General features: G+C 40.3%; 2 protein-coding genes across 3 annotated transcripts in view; one reads left to right on the top strand and one right to left on the bottom strand.

Moving 5' to 3' along the window:
• IGFBP7 (insulin like growth factor binding protein 7) overlaps window positions 1-3,793 on the top strand; it is a 19,705-nt gene extending 15,912 nt beyond the window's left edge. Inside the window, exons 5-6 of one of the 2 annotated variants that reach the window (XM_034064695.1) lie at window positions 244-341; window positions 740-3,793. In XM_034064695.1, coding sequence (XP_033920586.1) covers window positions 244-305 — 62 coding nt within the window. In that variant the 3' untranslated portion in view covers window positions 306-341; window positions 740-3,793. The remainder of the gene's footprint in view (window positions 1-243; window positions 342-739) is intronic. The other variant, XM_034064696.1, reaches the window with a different exon arrangement.
• POLR2B (RNA polymerase II subunit B) lies at window positions 909-19,399 on the bottom strand. The gene is made up of 25 exons (XM_005148965.4): window positions 19,271-19,399; window positions 19,010-19,082; window positions 17,119-17,269; window positions 15,392-15,504; window positions 14,919-15,138; window positions 13,877-14,035; window positions 12,858-13,022; window positions 12,127-12,323; window positions 11,291-11,410; window positions 10,724-10,910; window positions 9,385-9,528; window positions 8,983-9,122; window positions 8,637-8,748; window positions 8,089-8,243; window positions 7,611-7,809; window positions 7,336-7,504; window positions 6,783-6,879; window positions 5,504-5,598; window positions 4,973-5,223; window positions 4,796-4,885; window positions 4,419-4,526; window positions 3,808-3,921; window positions 3,555-3,715; window positions 2,039-2,234; window positions 909-1,167 (listed from the first exon to the last, which is right to left on the bottom strand). The coding sequence occupies exons 1-25, from the start codon at window positions 19,287-19,289 to the stop codon at window positions 1,078-1,080; spliced, it is 3,525 nt and encodes a 1,174-aa protein (XP_005149022.1). The 5' UTR covers window positions 19,290-19,399; the 3' UTR covers window positions 909-1,077.

Below are 19,399 nucleotides of genomic sequence, written 5' to 3'. Positions count from 1 at the left end.
TAGTCCTTAGTTTTAATCCCAGTAGCTTTGTCCAAACTATATATAATTTTGACTTTCTATATCCTTATATCCCTGAATAGATGACAGACTTCCTTTAGGAGGCATTGGCATTGAAGCACCTGGCATTGAAGCACCTGGCATTGAAATATGAACATAAAATGAATCACAAGATTACTTAAGCACAGGAACTTGCTAAAGGTTTTGAGCTACTCTGCAATCCCTTTTCAAACATCTTTTTTATAGATGTGAATGGAGTTTTACTGAGTTGTGTCACGAGGAGCACACTTACACCCCAGAATAGATGATGTTCACTCCCCCTCTCACAGCAACAATACTGCAAGGTTGTACTACTGCATGTATTGCCTCATTTCTTACATGCACACTGTGTTACAGCTGTTTCTTTTCAGCTGTAGAAAAGCTCTCAAGCAAGCATGCCGTAGCTAAGCAATAAGCTGGCAGTCCACAATTAAAGGAAACTGATAATGTTAATGGAACAAACTGTCAGACTCCGAAGTGACACACTATGCAGTTAGGGAGTCTGTGTTCAATGTCCAGGTGACGTCAGCACAGAAAAAATCCATCTCTTACCATCCCCCTGCTGTTGTGGTCCTGCAGTAAGGAGGGAGAAAGAGAGGAAGGGAGGGAGGGAGGCAGGAAGGAAGACACACTGCTATTGCCCAAGTTGTGCTGTTACCCTTGGAACAGTGCAGAGCAATAATGTGTTTTTGTTTTTCCACAGATGATGGTGCAGAGCTGTGATGTGAGGACTTTCACTTACGTAAAGTTTTAAGTTAGTATTATGAAAAACTGTATCCTCTGGCTTTTTCTAGCTCACTAATCATCCCCTTAACCCCTTGTTCTTTGATAACCAATTTGCTTGCACACTTCTTTCACGCATACACAAATAAAGAGATTCACAAGCCTGATTACAAATTTTAATTCTATTTACAGGAAATAAACATACGTTTGAAGAGCACATAGCAGATGAGTAAAACTGTAGTTTAAATGCAACCTACACAAAGTGAAACAAAATCTGAGCAATTCAGTCTCATCATTAAAAAGGAACCTTTTTAAAGGCTAAACGCTCATCATACGAGGTGCAATACTCATAGACATCAGTTCTTGGAAGAGGAGTTTGCAGGCATAAGGCATCCGCACCAAAGATATCTAGAAAGAGATTTTAAAAGGCCTGTGATAAGCATTCCTAAAACATCAACTTCCACCACCCTCTACACAAATAACTTCTTGGGTTTTTGGCTCAAAAGTGCGCCTGAAGTTATGCATTAAAGCATTTAACAGGAACTGCTCACAGACAGTAACCAAGAGGAAAGCTGAGACTGCCTTTAGAGACTACACAGAAGCTATCCAGATCACATTTTTAATATGAAAACCTGCAGCCAAGGGATATGATCCTAAACAACAGCTATTTAACAAGGGAAAATGTGCAAAGTGTGCCTGATGTGCAGTAAATGTGGTGACAATTTCCAGCACACATCTCTTCAGTAACCTCAAGGCCATTTTAGAGTTGCAACAGTCAGTCCCCAGCACAAGAACAAGCCTATTTAAGGCAACTATATTTATCTCTGCTGCCACTTTCCCTTCACATAGTTCTGTTACCAAGCATACACTACAGAGCTTTTTCTTTATTAACAACTAAAAAAGTGCAACACAAAAGGCCTCCCATGGGGACTGAGCTCTGCAAGCATAAATATCTTCATGGGTACTCTCAAGGGCGATGGCTCTGAATTCCTGATTCTGAGGTTCACATCCAAAAATAAGATCTCAAGTGCCTAATTTTAAAGTCTCAAAAAACTCCGCACTGCAAAACAGTTGAACAGCATTTCCTGCCAAGTGTAAAATTAATAGCAAGACATCCAAATTAACTAGGATGCTATAAACACTTAAAACAGTTATGAAACTAAAATAGCAATTGTTCTGGTGCTTCTTTAAATATTTACTTCCCTACGCTCCTGTTCACCCGAGCAGTGTTTCCTCTGGCCCACAAAGAGAAACAGTGCCTGATGAAAACCACACATACCTGAGTTTTATTACGGCATCCCCGGCATTCGTAGGTGTGAGTCCTTGTGTTTGCAATCGCCATGATGCCGCAGAGATTGCAGACATGGACTTGGTATGGGTCTGAAGCTTCAAACAATCTCTCTCTCAAGAACTGGGCTGCTCCGTGAGCTATCTGGCAATCTCGTTCCATTTCTCCAAAACGAAGGCCACCATCCCTGAAAAGAGGAAATAAAACAAAACAACTTCTGAGTTCACTGGCAGAATACACCAGTTTGTGCTGGTGAACAAATAACTTATCAGAAAAACCACAGCAGTATCACAAGGTAGAAGTAAAGCTGTGCAGTAATTTAACACCTCAGAATAGTGTTAGGGAGAAACATGAACACAGTAATTCATAACTGCTGCAGAGCAGCAGAGCATTTCTAAAGCAGATGTCAGACAGCTGACAGCCACAGCACAACCGCATAGCAAAATGAGGTAAACATCATTCCCTACTTATCTGTGGTAGGTTTAACCTTGACTAGCTGCCACATGCCCATCAAATAGCTCTCTCACTCCCCCACGTCAACAGGACAGGGGGTGAAAATAAAATGAGAAAAGCACATGGGTTAAGATAAAAACAGGGAGATCACTTACTAATTGCCCTCAAAGGCAAAACAGACTCAGCACGGAAATTAGTTTAATTTATTGCCCATTAGAAATGAAGCAGGATGGTGAGAAGCAAAAGACAAAACTAAAAACATCATCTTTTCTCCTACCTCCTTCCCAAGCTCAACTTTACCCTTCATTTCCAACTTCCTCATCCCCTCAAGTCAGGGGAAAATTACGATTGTAGTCAGTATGTAACAGTTCCTCTCTGCCACTCCTAACTACTCACATTTTTTCCCTGCTCTAGCACAGGGTGCCTTCCCAATGGGATAGTCCTTCAAGAACTATTCCAGTACAGGCTCTTCTCATGGGGCCCACAGTCCTTCAGGAACAGACTGCTGCAGCACAGGTCCCTCACAGATCACAGCTCCTGCCAGGAGCCTGCTCCAGCATGAGCTTTCCACAGGCTGCAGCATGGTATCTGCTCCATGGGCTGCTGTCAGACAACATGCTTCACCAAGGGCTGCATGGCTATCTGCTCCAGTGGCTGGAGCTCCTCCTCCTCTGACATGGGAGTCTGCAGGACGGTTCCTTGCACATTTTCTCACTCCTCCCTTACAGCTACTGCCCAGCACGTTTTACCCTTTCTTAAAGGTTGTTGATGGTTCACCTTTGGCCAGAGTGGGTCTGTTCGATCCACCTCTAAGCAGTTATGGCACAGGACAACAGCAGGTCCTTTCCTGGAGAGGTCACCTCAGCAGTACCCCTTGCTACCAAAACCTTGATACCTGTGCTCAACACATCATCTTCAGCTTAACATATAAAAATGGATAGCTTATTGGGGTGAGCTAATTCAGTTCTACCTGCAAAGTTGAGGCAGTTAATTTTTAGGGCTAAAACTTTGAAGTAAAAGAAAACACTGTATAGAAACTCATGAACATCCTTACCGAGATCTACCCTCCATGGGCTGTCTGTTAAGTATCTGGATAGGCCCTCTGGCACGGGAATGGATTTTGTCATCTACCATGTGCTTCAACCGCTGATAATATGTAGGACCAATGAAGATCTGTGATGTGATTTTTCGACCAGTGAAGCCATTGTAGAGAACCTGAAGTAATCAATGCAATTACTGAATCATAAGCCCTCATATCCACCAAATGTGTATTAAAACATTACAGTGAAATGATACTTTGATTATACCTCATTTCCTCTTAGATGATAGCCATAATCTGATAAAAGATTAGAAATCTTCTGCACGTTGACAGCATCATTAAAAGGTGTCGCATCACCAATCTCTCCCTTGTTTGCAGACACCTATGGAGGTTTGCAAAAGCCTGTCAGATTTCTGAATTTCTTTCAGACAACAGTAAGCTTTTTCAAACAGTTTCTACAGAACTTGAGGTTCCATGCCCATGACAGTGCCCTATCTTGCCTTGTTTTTATCAACCACACAATTTATAGCAAGATTTTAACAAAGTATCAACAATTTTGCTACTCCTTTTTCTAGGTCACAGGAAATGTATGGAATAAAAGCAGCATTTTTATAATATATTATTTTTATAACGTATTTTTCTAATAAAAGCATCTTCAAAGATGGGAGAGCACACTGCAATCTGACTTGCTGGACAAAATTTACAGGACTGTAGGTCTTCCCCAAGAAACCTGCTTTTGCTATTGTAACTGGAAAGCAATCCTTATTTTTTAGTGGATTAACACCTACCTACCAAGGAGAAGTAGCTTAAAAAAAATACCCCTGAAGTTAAAAGAAAAATCATATTGCTCAGACATGCAGCATAAAAGATTCTTCTCACCTTTCCCTGAAGACACTCAATCAAGTGACCAATGGTCATACGGGAAGGGATGGCATGGGGGTTGATAATTATATCAGGGGTGATGCCTTCACAGGTGAAGGGCATATCCTAGAGCAGGGAAACAGACAGTCAGTACATCCCAGAATATCAGCGTTAAGAAAAGCAGTTGCATGGCTTCAAATAAAATCTTTTAAAGCATTTCAAAAGTACCAAGTACAATGTAAGAAGCAGCTGTGTCTCTTTCTAAACATATTTAACTTTAAGTCAATTTATTGTACATGAGTAGATATTCTACAGGCAACTCACTTAAGGCAGTTCCAATGCTAAGATGATCAGAAATAAAACGTCAAAAAGCAGGGAAAAAATCACTACACTACCTCTTGCCTGTACTGGATACCACAGGTTCCTTTCTGACCATGTCTGCTGGCAAATTTATCTCCAATTTGCGGGATTCTCACAGAACGTACCTGTAAGCCATAGGAAATCATTCAGCAGGTAACTTAAATACAGAACAAAACTGATTAGAAGTAGATAGCACACATGCCAGTGCTCACCCTGATCTTGCAGAACTTGTATCCTTCCTGGTTAAGGGTTACCATGACCTGATCTACAATGCCAGTCTCACTAGTTCGCAAGAAAGTGCTGCAGTCCCTCTTTGTGAAACGTCTGTTGGTGCTTTCCAGTTCATCTTCATTCTCTGGCAGCGTTACTGTTTTGCCAATGATGACATCGTCCCCAGACACACGTACCCCAGGTGCTATCAAACCATCATCATCAAGTTTGTCATAGATTGCATGTCTCATACCTTGAGGGGAAAAAGGAAAAATAAAAGTAGGCTCCCAAACTGCTCAGCATACTGGATTTGACAATCAGCACAAACTGAACAAGCTTGCTTGCAGCTTCAGACTACTGAGAAAATGTCTGAAGATACTTCCGTGCAAACATCTCAACTGATGTATCTTGCTGTTAATACAGATATTTCTCACACTTTACATGTCCCAAAATAAAGACTGAGCCAGCTCAGCAACACTGCCCACAAAAAATCTGATTTAAAAACTCAGTCTTCAAACACTCCTGTATCTCACCTTGGCAAGTTTCACGTGTAGGCTTCTCAAAAACTTCCTCTTGGTCATACCCTTTCTTAGACTCCTGCTCTTTGTAGGAGCGATAGAATACAGATCTGAAACAAAGTCATAAAGCCTTTGCATCATTCTTTCTCATCTCAATTTCACTATAATCACAATTTTATCACGTATTATGCTGCCTGCTACTAATGAAAACCAAGTCAAATCACACAACCTTTCCCCTAAAGCCTTGTTAATCAGTGACCATCACTGAGAAGGGAAAAACAAAACCAAAAACATCCCACTACAAAACCAAAAAATAGTTTCAGATGGCACTTTGATGGCCACTTTCCAGATACTGCCAAAGTACCTATAAATAACATGCTAATTTTTTATGAACTACAGACTTTCAGATCTGCTTGATATCTCATAAATAGTTCTTATTCCTAGATTATGACCATTTTCATCATACCATTCTCACACTATTTTCTCCTTATACCTCCCATTTTGCAAGCACTTTTAGGCTTCTACTGCTACCTTGTAGTGCCACACTCAGCACAACTGAGCTGCAGTGGAAAACTTTCAGTTTATATAGGCTTCTTTCCGGAGGTTTTGTTTGCTGCCTTAGCTGCCAGCAGACCAAAGCCATGGCCTTTCAGATAAACATTATCCACATTTCACTGCTCCTGTGCACACAGAAGGTTCTTTAAGAGCTTCATGTGAGCTGTACTAAGTCTTAATAGTCCCATATTTATTCTACACTGGAAGGCAGTAGATCCAGAACCCCAAACATACACTTCTTGGTGTCAACTTGGACAAAAGAAAATGAACAAAACTAGAAACCCATTGATGAGCCATGTAGCTATGCACAGCCATCTAAAATCTGTAATGCACAAAGTCACATCAGTTGCCAGCTGACCCAACAGCAGTTTCTACTAAGAAGAGGAACATGCCAATCCTTACTCGTAGCAAATGTCATACCACTAAGGATTATTATAAAGCTGCAATATTGCCATTAAGGAGAGTTTATAACTGATGAGAGTTAAATGAAAACGTATTTGGACTTGTTGCTGTTACATTTTTTTTCATTTAACCATTATACAAAGAACAGTAAATGTAGTAAAGACCGAAATGGAGAAGTTGGTAAGCCAGAGTGGGAAGTCAGGTTACACATAGGATCAGCCATTGCTCATTGTTTTGCTGAGATACACACGCTAAGATACCATTTTCACTGTGCTGCTCCCTCCACCCCCATTAAAAATAGATAAATTGAATTGCTAAAGAATCTACAAAGTTTTACCTGAAAAAGCCTCTGTCAACAGCAGAACGGTTCATAATGACAGAGTCTTCCTGGTTATAGCCTGTGTATGATGCAATGGCTACAATCGAGTTGATACCTATAATATGTAGAACAAATACTTTGAAAGGTTGCCCACATACCAGACAGGCATTACTGAATTACAATTTTGAATCGTAACTCAAATTCTCTACAGTGAAGCTGTTCTCTTTCGGAGATAAAATCTCCGCATCCCACACACAAAACCCCATACCAGCAAATACAACTTTGAGTACAAAAGAGTCAAGAGTGACCCCTTGTGAAAAAAACAGCAAATACCAATGCAGAAAATGCATTTTTCCAGTGAGATTTTAACAGACTTTACAGATAAAGTAGTTTCACCTGCACCACTAGCCATGTATTTAGGTGTCCAGCTACAAGTTAATGTTTAATCTATAATTAACTTTTAAATTACATATAGGTGCTAAATATTCAGGTATTCTACACACAACATTTGTGACATTGTTTAAACAAAGCAGTAGCATTTTTGGTTTATAAACGTTAACTGGCAACATACCTGCTGGTAACTCTCTAAATCGCAAGTACTCCATGGAGCGTGTTGTTACAAGGGGCTTCTGAGGATAGTACAACACATGTGCCAGTGTATCCATACGAACATGGAAGTTTGTAATGTAAACTCCCATAGCTTGTTTACCCATGGCAGACTGGTAGGTGTTCCTGGGAGACTAGACAGACAATGGAAGACCATTATTATGTACATAAAACTCTTCACATACACGTGTGGGTTTTCTATCAACTTCAAAAGCAGGATGTCAAAAGTGATGCACTAACCTGGTTGTGATCAGGGAAAGGGATAATAGATGCACATACTCCCAGGATCATCGATGGGTGAATCTCACAGTGCGTGTATGTTGAACAATATGCCACACCTTTCTCTTGCAAATCGTCTGGGGTCATTGCCAGCATCACAGTCTCTTCTTCCAGTGTGTCAATATACTCTACTACACCGCTGGCCACGAGATCCTGCCAACTGAACAAACAACACCCAAAATACTCAGCTAACACATCAAATGTGTCTCTTCAGCAGTAACAACATGAAGGACTTTCCTGACTTATTACTTCTACCACTGCCTGAATGTGATTTAAAACAACAAAAAAATAAAAATAAATAAAAATCAAGCTACCAGGCAAAGAAAGCGTCTTTGTACTGTACAGAGTTTTAAACATTTCCCTCTCCAACCTGAAGGAACCTGCAGCTTCCAAGATGAAAAAAAATCAGACATTCAACCAAGTTTCAGGAATACCTCACCTGTAGTTGTTATACTCCCGTTCCTTCAGTTGGTCAATATGCCTTTTCTTCAACAGCAGTTTTTGTTTTTCTACTATTAAAAGGGGTCGACAAATTCTGCCTGCATCAGTGTAGATGCGGATTTCTCGCTCACGAATATCTCTAATCATTGAGACCTGCACAAGAAAGCCGCATCCCATGAGTATGAAATCCCAGCCCAGAATCAGAAATATGGACCACAAAACAGGATAACAAAGTTCCCTAAAGCAAAGAAGCATTTCAGAAGACTATTTTCAATTGGATCCTCTTAAAATAAAACAAACCAAAACCAACCACAACCAAAGAACAAACCATACACAACATCAAACAAACAAGAAAACTCCCAAAAGCACCAAACCCCAAAAAACTCCCCAAACAAACCAAAACAACCAGAAAACCCAAACCACCAATGTGATGTATGTTCAGAAAGAGACTTGCAAATAATGCTATGCAGAGCTTGCAAAGTAGCATCAAGGCATTATCCTCCCTCATGACAAAAGATACCCAAACTTGAGATATAAAATTTGTACCTCTGACACAATGATGTCCATCTGACGACGGAGCTTCCTCAGGGTATTCATGAGCTGCTCAGGATCTTTGTGTATTCCTACCCAGCAGCCATTAACAAAAATCTTAGTAGCACTATAAAGAGGAAAAAAACCAAGTATTAAAAATACAAACAATAAAGAGAAAACAAAAAAATAAAAATACAAATAAGAGAAAGCAAAACAAAGAAAAAATACCAATAATGCAGAAAAAATTAACTACAAATAAAAGGGCCCCTCCATTTCCCCCCAAAACAAAAACCCAAAGCCCTTGACATGTTGTGTAGGACAAAAAGCTTAAGTCTGTTTAAACAGTTTCATTTGCACATACTCAGCTATTGCTGCTGGAGATATTTCTTCCAGGTTTTCCATACTCCATTCTTCCAAGAATTCCAAAATTGGGGATGGCTGAGACCCCACAGAAATGTAAGCCATCAGGGCTAAGTTCTTCACAAGTCCTACTGCATGACCCTAATGGAAACACAAAGTTAACTTGCATTTCCAAATCAAGAGATTCCCCTAAGAAGATCCGAGAACTTAAAATTCAAGTCCTTATGGACGTGGACACAACATATGCTATTTATTAATTACTACCATTCAAAGACAAAGTTAGCTATAAAGCTAAATATTCATGTAAGTACTTTAAAATACAAATACTAGGGTGGCTACAAAATGATTAGCAGAGAGAAAAGTAGTCAGGCATGAGTACTGACATAAATACCAGTTTCATTACCTCTGGGGTCTCAGCAGGGCAAACCATTCCCCACAGTGTGTTGTGCAGCTGCCTGGGCTTTGCTAGTTTCCCATCTCGACCAATTGGAGAATTCAAGCGTCTCAGGTGGGAAAGTGTAGATGCAAAAGTCAGGCGGTTTAACACCTGTGTGGAGTATGGAATTCATTCAGTCAAAGTTGCTTAGAAGTGTTGTTGACAGGCATCATGATACATTAGAGCAAAGGATCACTGCCCTCTAGAAATGATGCACCTGAACTAAAATAGTTCTGACTTTTGTTTGCTACACTTTTTAGCTCACCTCCGCTAATCTCAGACTAAGTTGAACCTTAAAATCTTAAGCACCTAACCGGTGTTGTAAAGGGAACAGTTTTCAGAGCAGGCTTATACCATGGCAAGGCCCAGTACAAACAGATACCCAAGCAGAGAACTGGGTTTTGCAGTATACCTTACTCAGATCAGGTAACTAAAATGAATGATACTAGTAATAAACATACTTTTAAATCTGCATTTTCACCAGGAGGTGACACAAGTACAGTGACCAGTACAATGACACAAAGATTTTTACATACTTAGTTTGAAAAAACTAAGGCAACTTAGTTATCAGGAGCAAATCAGTATTCACATTATTTTTGGAGTCTGCTCAAGACTCCTCAAAAAGATTTATTTTTACAGCCTGTGAGAGTTTATTTAAAAAGCCACACACAAAAATACATCAACATCACACCACCTAGAGACAGCTACAATCTTTGCTCCTTTCCTCACTTGGCTTTCCATAAATTATGATCTCATCAAAGCTCCAGACAACAAAATATGCTGGCATTTAAAAACTGTCACCTCCTTCCCTTTTCTGCCTTTATGAGAAACAGGCTCAGTTAAGCACTGTTCTGGACTAATACAGTCAATGCTCCTTATCATTGAACTGTAGAATACATAACTGTTGTATTACACGGTGCCACTCAAATTTCTTTAAGCACCTGTGAAGCACTGGAAGTAATCTAAAAAAAAGAAATCCATCCTCCCTAAAGATTCCCTGGGACTAGGACTTGATCAGACACACAAACATATGCTCTAACACAAAAAGTCTTTATAAGAGATACACCAACAGTTTAGCAGTCCATGAAAAAGCTAAAACAAAACCCAAATGATTAAAATCAAACCCCACACCAGACTCAACTATTTGGATCTTTATGTGTTTCAGCTATGGAAATTTCCTTTTAAAAATGGTTCCATTTAACATACAACATGCATAGCTGCCAAGCAATATTGAACTCTTCTATGATATGGTTAAAACCATATGTAAACCTGACAAGTGCTACAGTGCTTTATTCAGCTGTTATACCTGAGATACTCCTGCTCTGGCCTGATGAGCTTTCTTCTGGTCACCCCAGTTTCCAGTTGCCAGTGAATACTTCAAACCATCTGAAATAATTCTTGTTTTAATTGCCAGCTCCAAGTTGAAATCTTTCCCTCTGTCAATGAACTTTTGGGCATATATTCTCACTTCCTTTAGCAAATTCTTGAACATTCTGTAGAAGATGCCAAGAAACATGATTAAACAATACTATAGCAATTCAGCCTACTCAGCAGTTATGTGGGAAAAAAACGTCACTGGCTTTCTGAAAGAACCAAGTAACTTGTAACTAGAGGAGAAGGGAAAAAAATAAAGCCCCAAATACATTAACCTGTTTTTGAACATGCACAAAATATGCTTCAAAAGAAGTTGATGCTACCCACCTACTATTGGAGTAAACCTATCCACTTCCTGGAAAAGTTATAATCAGATACAGGCTGTGCTGTCCAAGACTGGCTGTTAGACACAACAGAGTAGTCTGATCTTTTAGAAGCACAGTGTTGGCAATGCCTCTACCATTAATTACCCCAAAGAAAACATAGATATTATAGTTACCCTCTGAACAGGAAAGCTAACAGTGGTCCAGCAAGATCCAGTCTTTTGTTGCCATAATGATCTCTGTCATCTAGCTCTCTTCTTCCCAGTGCTGCCAGCAACAATCTATGAACCATATACCTAAGCAAATAAAAGTTTAAGTTTTAAACTGACTGCAGGTATATACAATAGAGATTACATGCTTTCACAGACAAAACAGTAAACTGCTTCCTAAAGGCTGTCCTTTCTAGATCTTCAGGATACTGCTGTCTTAACACAGTCCTCTTCAGCACTGTATATCCTTAGAGGTGAATGACCCACTGAAAGTTCGGGTAATGATGGAGATGTTAGTATTTACATTATGATGGCAATGTGCCTTCTGCTATATGTCTGTCCTATAACATGTGCTACATTTCAGCTGGTAGAATCAGGTGAGAAATGCTAAGTCTCCTGATGCTATAGTTCATCTGAATACTGGTAAGCAGTGATCAAGAGGATGTGCTACTAGTTTTAAAGAGTGAGTTTACACTACAAACAGCTACCTACATACTAGTTAACAACCTCTATATGCTGTCCATACAACGTGATGTCACAGAGTCATTCATCACTATCATCACATCTAACTTAATATCCAGAACACGTTGGAGCCTTGTTTCCTTCTTTTATTTATTTTGCATTTTCTCAGTTTCAAAACTAAACCAGTGCCCTAAAGTTTACCACTGACTATCCAGAAGACTGAGGTTAAAAACAAACTTCCAGTGCATTTCCAGTGCATTCTTCCAGTCACATACATATTTGTGAATAAAATCCGTAATCGGGGTCTATTTGCAGATGTGTGACAGAAAGTACTGACATACCCTAGAAAATAGGCCTTTTTGGTTTCACAGAAGTCACTGACACCAACATGCGGAAGCATTTCCTTCTGCAAAACTTCTTTAGCATACTTGATTCTCTTCTCTTTGGTGACACCTGGCTTTGCACCTCTTGATCCAATGAAGTTTAGAGCAACATTTTGCTCCTGAATGACAAAAGCTTCATCCAGAGAAGGTTTGACCTAAATGCACAAAATACAGCAAAACCCTGTAGCATCCAGGGCTTGTTGGGGTTGAAGTAAACTACACAGCAGCTTGCTGATTATTCTTTCCAGGAACTGCTAATTACTGATCCAGTTCTTTCTGGCCTTACTATAGTAGCTATTTTAAGAGCAACAGAGAACAGTAATGGAGGCACACTGGAAGCACATAAAAATAGATTAGACTTCAGAAAATAGTTCTCATTCAAGTACATTCTAGGCCTGTTGTTGTTTCATGTATAATTCAATGGCAGCAGGTATAAATCAAAGTCAACTGCAGCCGGATAAGACTCTACCATTCCAAGTACACTTTAACACTTTGAAATTTCTGTTGCACTCCATTCACTTAACATACTCATTTGGGTAAGTTTAGGCAGAGAACTTTTGACATTTCTAATAGACAACCTACCAAAACAATGAAGTGATAAATAATAACTGCAAAACGAACAATACTTAGAACAACGATTAGCCACACCTCCATGTCACCAAATATCAAGCCAGGAAATAACACTTTACCATTTCCATCATTTCTGGATCTTCAAAATCATATATGATGTGCTCCAAGATGTCCCTGTCAGATACAAAGCCTAGTGCACGAAAGACAATTATGATGGGGACTTCTTGTTTGATATATGGCAAAGTTGCTACAATGCGCTGACCAATTGCGCTCTTCTTTGCACCCTGAAAAGATGGGAGAAAAATCCATACATTACTCTTACATGATCTTGCATTTAAATAAAAAAGTGTCTCTGGTTTAAGCTCAGCTTTTCTAATCCACTGTGTAACATTCTCCATTTTTTGCAGTTATTCAAGTAGCTGCTTCCCCCTCCCAAGTAGAAACAAATACTGTGGACAGCAGATGAACTAGAATGCCCCGGCCACCAGGAGCAAGAGCATTGTAAGGCTTCTATTAAAGTTACTCTTGAAATATGTTTGGGAATTCCCAAACATCAGTGCAATGGTAAATGAGTACTGACACCTTCTGCTTTTGAAGTTATGAACAGCACTAATTTCCCTTCACAGATGGCACAGTTAGATGTTAAATATTAATAGTCTGCAAAACACACCTAAACACTACCTGGACCATCAGCAAACCCAGGGCCCCTGCTCCTATTTCTGTCCTTTGCCAAAAAACAGGTTGCAACTTGTTTTCTTTTCTGTTTTCTAAAATCTCTTTCACAGTAATTCTAAAATTATTTTTTAGCCTTGCCCTAAAACCTGACACAAACTGAGTCTTCATTACAGTCCTCAAATTATTTGTCCCTGAGACAGGCATAAGGCGGTTTCATCCCTGGCAGTGTTCAAAGCCAGGTTGGACAAAGCCTTGGGTGGCATGGTTTAGTGTGAGGTGTTACCTATGACAAACAGAACCCATTTTAGTTTAATTTTACCTTCTTTACAAATGAGCATCAGAAGAAATTTCTTTTCAAAATCCCAAAAGTAAATGATACACAGGATAATAAGAAAACTCCTAAAACAATATTAAACCACAACAACTGTGCCCCAGGGCAAGGGTTATTACTGCTCTGGCATACCTGCCCACCTCTGGCCAGCATGCTAACCCATATAGTACTTGTTGGTCGAGAGGAATTTTCCAGACAAGATCTACACTCTCCTGTGTAGGCATATTTTGAGTCTTTCTTTGCAAACACATACACTGTGTTCGTAGCCATTTTCTCTTGAGCAATCAGAACCTGTGTTAGAAACAAGAACACTAGTAAATAATTGACAAAAGGGGATGCTGATAGTAACAAGTACCGTATGTTTCTACTATTCCTTCAGCTCTCTTAAATTTAAGAGTGCTGCACAGCATGAAGTCTATTTGCCAAACTCAGCTGGATCACACTCTACATTTTTAAAATATAGTATTAAGTAAAAAATACACCTAGTTAAGTTAGAATAACCAAAACAAAAGTCTCTGAGAACACTGTTCTCTATGTACTTATCACACCTGCTAGCTGTGCTGAGACATTTCTGTTAGCTGCAGGCACAACACTGATAAAGCAAGCACTTCACTATCTGTTTCCAAGGCCAACGCACTACACAGGCATTTAAATTTAAATGTCAGATCCGAGGGTGAAAGACATATTTTTATTTTTCCTCCCAAGAAGAAAAATATATTTTTATTTCTGTTGCTGTGTTTGCCCAGGTGTCAGTTACAAATAATCTGGTAGTTTCATTGGTGAGGCTGGGACTTGTTAAAGCTGAATCCACAGCAATGGAAGAAAGAATCTGTTCTTATAATAAAATAGATCTATACAGCTGCAAATGAACTGGAGGAGACTCCAAGTGAAGTACCATCTCACTTAGAGTGTATGCTGCTCTGCAATGTTGAAAACAAAAGAAAAAATCTAGAGTATTTAGTGGCATTCAATGCAAAAGAGTTTATGAAACTGAAGGGAAATGTGCCTCAGAGAAGAAAAGGTGTCTCAAGGAAGTCCTAACAGAGGACTAAACCCCATCTTTCTATAGGCTTGCAAGCGCCCACAGTAACTGTGATACTGGTAAAACATACGGAAACAAGTAACAAAACTTCCAGTGCCTGTAAAGATGGCTGTGCAAGGCATAATCCCTTACCTTTTCTGATCCATTAATGATGAAGTATCCACCAGGATCAAGAGGGCATTCATTCAGTTCACAAAGATCACGGTCCGTTAAGCCATTCAACAAACAGTACGTTGAACGTAACATAATAGGAATTTTTCCTATGAAAGTTTTCTGATGTTGTGTCTGTAACTGATCCTCCCCTTCTTTAATAACTGTTTTAGTTATATCCACATAGAGGGGGGCTGAATACCTACAGAATAAAAACACCATTATGTTACCTGTCAGTTATTACTCAAGTTTGTACAGAAATATAATGAATGCAATTATTCAAGCACTCACTGGCTAAGAAATCATCAGTCATTATCTGGATTTAACAACTGGACATCAATATTTAAATAGAGCATAATTATTATGTTTTCAAGGCACCAGTAAATTGAAAAAGACTATTAATAATGTAGAACCAGTCCTTCCTTGTGTTTATCTACTACAAAATTCATTCTTACGTAAGGTTTCTCAGCCTGGCCTCATTAGGCATCATAGGTGAGGGTGCTCCATCTCTTTCCCAATGGGTAGGCTTAGAGAGGTAGATTTGTTCAAACTTCAGCAGATACCGGGGCTGGAAAACAAGAAGACATTTACCTGTAATGGAAGAAACATCCACTCCTGTTGTTCAAATGTGGCCATGGCCCTAGAGCTTAATACCTGATGCTGCCACATGCCCTCAGCATAAGGTATGGAAACAATCCCTCTTGAGATGACTAGATCAAAAAACCACACTCAGAAGCTTTCCATAACTTCTAAACACCTCATTAATTAATGAAAATAAAAGAAAAAAACAACCACCACCACCAAAACAAAACAAAAAAAAAAGATGAAACTGAGAAGTCAAAATCATTAGCAAGAGAAGAATAATGAACCCAAGTCTGTCTTCTTCCTATGAAATAGCTAAGAAACAAATCTGCCAAGTCAGTAAATACATTAACAGAATATGGCCTACATACACCTCCTGAGATATTGTTTATGTAACTTTAGATAAAACTGCAAGTTTCATGATGCAAAAAGGTCAACCTGTTTCAACATATACAGTGAGACAGATGACATATCAAACAAGGTGCAAACTGTTTTAAAGCTTTGTTCCCATGCATAAAATATCAAATTTAATATCTTTGGTTTAATTTCAAAGAAATCCTTTCACATGTTACAGTGAAACCACAGGCATGAAAGGACAGACACCTTTCAGCAACAGAACAATTCACAAGATCTTTATTTTGCTCCAAGAGCCACTTGCCTCTCAGAATCCTACCTCAATGAGATTTAGAGCATTCAGTCACTTAAATCAAAGGCCTTGCATTTAAAATAAATGGGTAAAAGTTTTTAAACAATACTCTTATCAAAGTGCATCTGTGTACCTGGTAGGAGCTAGAACTTAACAGAAAGAAAGCAGCCACAAAACAGTAGCTTTGTTCATGTTTCAGATGTGTGGTCTCAATCCTGGCCCAAAAGGGTGTCGAGGTCTTGCATGCCTCCTTGCATGCAAAATAACCTAGAGATGAGCCACTCCCAAAGCATGCCTTCACAGACCAAAATCCAGGGCAGCAGAGAAACATAAACAAACCATCAGACCTGTATGTATAAAAGTAAGGCTTTCTGCCTTACTTTTTCTTCAAGTTGCTATTTCCTACCATGTCCTTTTGCAGAACAGAAGTTAATACAAAGAACTACAGTGTTACCACCCCAAGTATCTGCCTAGAAGCCAAGTGAGATGTCTATTACTAAACCAAAACTTGAATTCCGTGCAGGCATTTTACCATATCTCAGCCATAAAGACTGCTGCAGCACACCACAAAAGCAACACTTACTCTAGCAGTGCAAGCTCCAGCGCAGATGAAAAAGAAAAGTTGGTTTATGGTTTATCTTGTGAGTTGTTTTAGCCTTTCTAAAATATATTTTCAAAATCCCAATATTTGACCAGAGATGTGTGAGGGGAGATTTAGTTTGGATGTTGGGAAAAATTTCTTCACTGAAATGGAGGTCAGGTATTGGAACAGGCTTCCCAATGAAGCAGTGAATCACCATCCTTGGAAGCCTTCAAAAACTGTGTAGATGAGGCTCTCACTGTCATGGTTTAGTGGCAGACTTGGCAGTGCTGGGGTAAACATTGGACTTGATGATCTTAAAAGTCTCTTCCAATCTAGTTGATTCTATGATTCTGAAACAGGTTTCCACTTACCGGTTCTTCAACTTCTCCTGTGGCATGCTGGGCTTCAGCTTGTAAATCAATTGGTGGAGCATCTTCAACAATTCTCTGCACAGACATCTGAATAAACTCATCAAAAGAATCCAGCTGTTGCCTGACTAAACCCTTTTCATCAAAATAGGAGCTAAAAATGAAAAAGTGCATGAATGAACAAGATAATTTAATTCACATACCTCATACATAAACAAGCTGAAGATGTATTTTTAGTACAAAACCTCCAAAAGCCACGAAATACAGTGCATACATACACTCACTTGTAGTGAATACATACATTCCTTTTTCCCAAGCTGTGAGTTTCAAACACAGATGCTGAAAACAATTCTCTCACTGCTTGAGGACAGACACAACAAAGTGACAGACTTGCTGCCACCTCTTGGCTAAGCCATGACAGTACACACACTCTACCTTGCCTTTCAAGAGAAAAACAATGACAAACCTCACTAAAAGTGGTTTCAGATAAATTTTTCAACAATGTATGTACATTCTTTTGCCCTTACTAATTTTCCAAGTTGCTGTAAACTGAGTGCATGCCCCTAAGACAAGCTAACAGATTTCTTATCTTCGATCCCTCTCTTCCAGACACATGAGATTCCCAGCTTCACTCCTCTGGATTTGCTATAGCCTTTGTGTCACCTAGCTTCAACTCAGCACAACCCAACTACAAAAATCAAAGCCTAACTTCGAAGCCCCACATCTTAACTTTTCAGAGAATGATCTAAATATGCCTGCTGCATTAGCTCTGCCAGCAAGCTCCTTTACCTCACATTCCTGAAGCCAGCCAGGGAATGCACACTGCCCAAGCTTCTGCCCATCACTGCCAGGATCTCTATTAAATAATTGCTAAGAACTAGCTCCTACCAATAACTTCAGGCTTCCCCAAGAAGAGCAACACGCTCTTGGCTATCATGCCATTGCCACAGTGAATCTTGACAAGTCTGCTATTGCACACAGGGAAGGAGAAAAGAAATGGACAACATGTAACACAGAACAGTTGAGGCTGAAAGAGACCTCTAGAGATCATCTTGTCCTGTAACCAAATTCAAGAAAGGTCAGAGCTGACTGTCCGTGACCATGTTCAGAAAACTTCTGAATACCACCAAGGACGGAGACGGAGACCCCATGGCCCCTCTTGGCAACCCATGCCAGTTCTTGGTCACCTTCACAGTAAACAGTGATTCATCACGGGGAGTGAGGTGCAGCATCAGCTGAAGGACTTGCTTTAGTTACCTCCCACCTGACTGAAAACAAAGGTAGCATTCCACACCAGGCTGCAAAAGAAAGAATCTCCTTCTGCCTCCAATGTTTCTCACCTCTGTTCTCCATACACACTGCTTATGGTATCATCCCCACAGACCTACTGGTTTGCTTGCTACTGCTCTTCTAAGACACCCATCATATCCATTTTGTGAATGATACAGTTAGCAAAATAAACACTTTTCACTCTGTTCCACACAGCATGCTGCTCCTTAACAGTCACAAGAAGCTGCATGTCCTGGATATTCATGTCTTGCTAGGAAAACACTGACATGGTGAAACAGCCAAGTACTGATTTCCTAACACCAGCATCAGCCGTGAGAATAGTGGGCAAAATAATACACTTGATATGGAATCGAGACCACTTCTTCATTCAAAAACAGTGCACCCCACTGCGTGTCAGCAGGAGCTCCGAATCCCTAATACAACCCTGTTGTAAGCTGTTCTGCTTAAAGCCCTCCCTGTGTGCTTTAGCTCTGAATGTGCTAAAACAGTTTCACACAGCCAATCCGGCAGCTTCCACAATATGTTGCCAGTGAACTGGATGTCACCTGCTAGACCAACAGCACCTGTGCTGAAGCACTAAGAACAACGAATTTCAGCAACTTACCTAATAACAATCCAGCAGGCTTCTTGCCACAAGTCGGGGGTGATTTCATCATCATCTTCATCATATTGCATATCTGCGGGGAAGCACATTTAAAACAGGGCCCACGCCCCCGGGCTCTCCCCATCTCTGCTCACACAAGGCTGGCACACAAGGCCGCCCCGGCAGGGTCTGACCACCCGAGGGCCGCAGGAGCCTCCAGGGGACCCCGCTGGGTCCGGAGCGCCTCTACCCCACGCCGGGCTGCACCTGCAACACACTCACCTTCGTCCGCATCGTACATGGTGGCGGCGAGAACGGCCGCGGGCGGCAGCTGTGGGACAGCGAGAGACGGGAGCGGCGGGGCTCAGCACCGCAGGCCTGGGCAGCGGCAGCGGAGGGAAGTCGGCGGCG

The sequence above is a fragment of the Melopsittacus undulatus genome, chromosome 7, assembly GCF_012275295.1.
Source record: "Melopsittacus undulatus isolate bMelUnd1 chromosome 7, bMelUnd1.mat.Z, whole genome shotgun sequence".
NCBI lineage: Eukaryota > Metazoa > Chordata > Aves > Psittaciformes > Psittaculidae > Melopsittacus > Melopsittacus undulatus.
The sequence above is the reverse complement of the archived record's forward strand: the minus strand, read 5'-3'. Positions and strand labels throughout refer to the sequence as shown.

Excerpts from the sequence above, each read along its gene's own strand:
- POLR2B (XM_005148965.4), bottom strand. Across the intron at positions 17,270-19,009 it reads GCCTGCTGGATTGTTATTAG|CTCCTATTTTGATGAAAAGG; the intron begins GTAAGTTGCTGA and ends TTTCATTTTTAG. Across the intron at positions 5,599-6,782 it reads GTTGACAGAGGCTTTTTCAG|ATCTGTATTCTATCGCTCCT; the intron begins GTAAAACTTTGT and ends ACTTTGTTTCAG.